The sequence below is a fragment of the Eumetopias jubatus genome, unplaced genomic scaffold (assembly GCF_037043125.1).
Source record: "Eumetopias jubatus isolate StellerSeaLion01/CBP00866 unplaced genomic scaffold, mEumJub1_p1.0 scaffold_9, whole genome shotgun sequence".
Classification (NCBI taxonomy): domain Eukaryota; kingdom Metazoa; phylum Chordata; class Mammalia; order Carnivora; family Otariidae; genus Eumetopias; species Eumetopias jubatus.
Window position 1 is genome coordinate 113,444,578 of NW_028274815.1, and position 4,278 is coordinate 113,448,855.

At 64.5% G+C, this 4,278-nt stretch overlaps 1 protein-coding gene across 1 annotated transcript; it reads right to left on the minus strand.

Moving 5' to 3' along the window:
- Positions 1-486: 486 nt before the first annotated feature.
- Positions 487-3,735, minus strand: SOX12 (SRY-box transcription factor 12). Its single transcript, XM_028118936.2, has one exon. The coding sequence runs from the start codon at positions 3,328-3,330 to the stop codon at positions 2,386-2,388; it is 945 nt and encodes a 314-aa protein (XP_027974737.1). The 5' UTR covers positions 3,331-3,735; the 3' UTR covers positions 487-2,385.
- Positions 3,736-4,278: the final 543 nt, after the last annotated feature.

Genomic DNA, 4,278 nt, shown 5'->3' on the forward strand with positions numbered 1-4,278 from the left:
ACAATGTGGCCCGACCCTTTTCACTTCTCATTAAGGGCGGGGCCCAACTGCCCTCCCCCCCCCACCAGGTATACCTGGCATGCTTATTTCATTCGGTCCACAAGGATTTAAAAATATTTGAGTCAGCTTTCATTTTGCAATTGAGATGTTCATAGAAACATCCAGATTTCTACCTTCTCTTGAACAATCTGCCCCCTGTGGGCCGCATTCCCACAAGGTCACGACTGGCCTGAGGTGAACAGCTGCCCGCCTTGAGGTAGGTCACGAAGCCAGTGTCGAGCCAGACTCTCTCATTTATGTCACATGCCTGGCCCTGCAGGGATGAGTTTGTCATCCTTAATGAAGACCAGGGAGGCCTGAGCTAGAGGGAGCCAGAGGACCCCCCTGCTCTTCCTGCACGGTGCTAAGTCACATGGATGTCCCTCTGGCAAACTGTCTGGGGGAGGGTTGAGAAAAGGCAGAGACATGTAGAACCACAGGGCAAGGTCGGGGCAAATACACTTTATTCAGTCCTGGCATCAGACTGGCGGAGTCCTGCTGTGGGTGCCAGTGCCCCAGATCAGAGGGACCCCTCCCCTCAGCTACTAGACTAGTTCTCCAAGACCACAGACAGTGACATCTCTTCACTCACATGACGTTTTCTGGGTTTTTTCATTGTCTTTTTGTTGTTGTTGTTTTTCTTAAAAAAAAAAAAAAAAGAAGAGAAAAAGAGAGAGAAAGAGACAGAGAGAGAGAGAGCGCGAGAAAGGCCCAGAGCCGGAGCACCAAGCTTAAAGGAGGCAGCTGGTGGCTTTGTCAGCGACGGGAACGCGTGGGGCAGAGACCTGCGGAGACCCTGGGCAGGGGTCCAGGAGGACTCTGGGACCGTTTGTTCCTGAGATTTGTGTGTGTGTGAATGAGAGTGTGTGCACACCCAGGAGGGTGAACACACGCCGGTGAGATACAGGTAGTGAGGGCAGAAGGGGGCGTGGCGAGGCCGGAGGGGCGGGACTTGAGCGGAGACTTGGGGAGCAAGGGGGTTAGGGTCCCCGAGGGCACCCCGGAACTGAACACAACCTCCTCAGACAGCAGCGCTATCCCGAGTTTTCACATGGAAAAACAGGCGCAAACGGCACACCTCCACTACACTGACCCTCCCTTCGGTCTCACTGGCCCAGTCCATAGTCTCTCTCACCAGCTGTTTAAAAGTGGGGCTCTTCTTGCCACGCCGGCTGCTATCATGCCTCAGTCTCAACACCCCCCACCCTGTACCAACGTGCCTCAGTTTCTCCCACTGAATACTGTCACTGTGGGCACAGGACTTGAGTGATAGAAAGGAGTGGTGCGCGTAGGGAGGAGCCCAGGCTGGGAGTGTGCCTTGACGTGATGGGGCACTTGGAGGGCGGTGGGGAGCAGCAAGAACCCTGTCCCCAAATAGACTGATAAATGCCTTGGTTCGGAGTTTTCTTGGGCAGTCCTCTCGTGGTGCAGTTCCAGATGAAGACCCTATTCCCAGTTCCCAGGTGGGGGAAAGAAAAGGGAGGTTTCTGGGACCAAAGTAGACTGTGGAGGCAGTCTAGCGGTGTGTGTGCAGGCGGGGATGAAGGGGGGGGGGAGGAGGAGGTGCACGTCAGTCTGGGCAACCCCGCAAGGAAAAGAGGGTATGCCACCAGGGAGAGTTCCAAGCTCCAAACCAAACCCTTCCGGGCCAGCTAGTCTCTTTCTCCCCCTTCCTAGTGCTCCTCCCATTAAGGCAGTGACGCCCCGTCGGGTTGAAAAGAAGCCGCGGCTCCCGGATCAAAAGATTTCTCAGGATCGCTCAATACCCGCCCCACTTCTTCCCGGAGCGGGCCACAGAGACGTGCGGTTCGACTGGGACCGGCCCCCTCCTCCCAAGAAGTATTAAGCATGCGCGAGAAGGGGGCGGGCCCCAGCGCTCGGGGAAAAGGAGGAGGGGGCATGGGAGGAGCGCGCAGTGCCGCTCAGCCGCAGCGCCCCCCTAAACAAGAGAGGAGGCGGGCTAGGCGAAGGCGGAGGGATTCAGGAGCAAGGGCAGGGGCGTGTCCTCCGGCCACGAGGAGGGGCGTGTGCGAGGTGGGGGAGGGGTGCAGGTCTGTAGGAGTGGACGTGAGGTGTAAAGGAGGGGGGCTGGCTGCTGGTGGCTGCGCGGGAGGGGGCAAGACGGGGCGGGGCTTGGATGTCAGGGAAAGAGTGGGGGTTGGGCTGCCTTGGGGTGTGTCTGCGGGGGAGGGGCATGTCTGGATTTGAGGGGGATGGGCACGTCTAGGAGGGGGGGAGGCTGCGCGGGAGATGGGGTGCCAGCCTCGGCCTCCGAGGGGCCCCAATACCTGATTCCTGTATGTAAACAGCTGGTTTGGGGGCGTGCGCGCCCCGCTGACGGTGGGCTCAGTAGGTGAAAACCAGGTCGGCGATGCTAGACGGGCGCCAATCCCCCGCGATCATCTCGGTAACCTCGGGGGTGCAGTAGTCCGGGAACTCGAAATGCGACGTGCCCGAGGGGGGCGGCAGGTCCGGGTCGCGGTCCAGGGCGCTGCAGTCCAGGCCGGCGGGGCCGGGGGGCAGTCTGGACAGAAAGCCCAGCGGCTCCTCCCCCGACGCCACCGTCTCCTCTTCGCCTTCCTCCGCCGCCGCCGCCTCCTCCTCCTCTTCCTCCGGCTCCTCGTCCTCCGACGGAGTGGGGGAGGCGGCGGTGACAGCCGCCCCCTCGCCCGACGGCCCCTGGGCGCGCTCCGCTGGTCCCCGGGCAGCCCGCCCCGCCGGGACCATCCTCCACAGCTCCCTCCCGGGGGTCTCGACCAGGCGCACTTCCAGCAGCTCCTCGTCGTCGTCCTCGTCGTCGTCCTCGGGCGCCGCCGCGCTGCCCCCCAAAGGCCCGCCCGCTGCTCGGCGGCCCCCGCGGCCAGGCAGCTGCGGCCCGGGCTTGAGCCGGCTGCCGCCACCGCCACCGCCGGGGGGGCGGGGCCGCGCCTTGGCGGGCGCCCCCTTGCTCTTTTTGCGCGGCCGGTACTTGTAGTCCGGGTAATCCGCCATGTGCTTGAGGCGCAGCCGCTCCGCCTCCCGCACAAACGGGATCTTCTCCGAGTCCTGCAGCAGCTGCCAGCGGCGGCCCAGGCGCTTGGAGATCTCGGCGTTGTGCATGTCGGGCCACTGGTCCATGATCTTCCGCCGCTCGTGCTGCGACCACACCATGAATGCGTTCATCGGTCTCTTAATGTGGCCGCTCGGCGTCTTGCACCAGCCAGGCTCGCGCGCCCCCTCCTCAGCCGGCCCGGGCCCCGGGGGCGGCGGCCCGCCGTCCCGCTTGGCCCTCGCGCCCCGCTGCTGCACCATCGCGCCTGGGCCCGGGGCCGCTAGACGCCGCCGGGGGCCGTCCGCATCCTCCGCGGCTGGGGGTGGGGGAGGAGGCAGCAGCGACGGAGGGGCGGCCCCGCCCCGCAGCTCGGCCCGGCCCCCGCGAGCTGGGGAGCGAGGAGCTGGGCGCTCGGGCCCAACGGACGGCGGGGGGGAGAAGGTCAGCGGCGCGGTCTCAGGCGGGCTCGGCGCGCCCCCGCCGCCTCCGGCAAGTTGCGCCCTGCCGCACGCTGCACATTGTTTTGCGGGGGCGGAGGAATCGCACCCTCCGGCCCCCGCGGGCTCTCCTCGCAGCCTCCTGCTCCGCCGCGGCCCGCCCCGCCGCCTTCCAGTGTCTTTCTCCCCGCGCGGCCCCGCCGGCGCGCGCACCACCCCTCCCCCTCGCCGTCTGCGGGCCGCTGCGGCGCGCGCGGGGCCGCCCCGTGTAAACACCGAGGTGCCCGCTTGGGCTGCGGCCGGGCCACGCCTCGCGCCCGGGCGGCGCGTCACCCGTTGCTGGGCAGAGAAGCTGGTATTTGCATCTCCCAATCGCTGGCTGCCGGGGCGGGGCGGGGCTCGGGCTGCGGGGCTGGGCGGTCTCGCGGCTGGGTTGGAGGGTGTCTGATGAGGTCGGTTTCTTTTCTTAGGCTGGGGACTGGAAAGAGGGTGGGGGAACGCGGAGCGTGCTTCCCATCTGCCTCCGAAAGCTTGTCCCGCCCCACGTTGCCTTTGAAATTTTAGCTTATTCAGTGACACCTGCCGACAGGTGGGACCTCCGCCCCCTCCTCTTTTGGAGGCGTCTTTCTGAACCATCCCAGAACAGAATGTGGGGGGTCTCAGGATCGGGAAAGCTCTTCAAGGGACAGACTCCTCGTTTCATAGATGTAGGCCCTGCCTAGTACACACAGGGTCCAGCCACAGAGGGGCTCGACAAATGCTTTTTGTCAT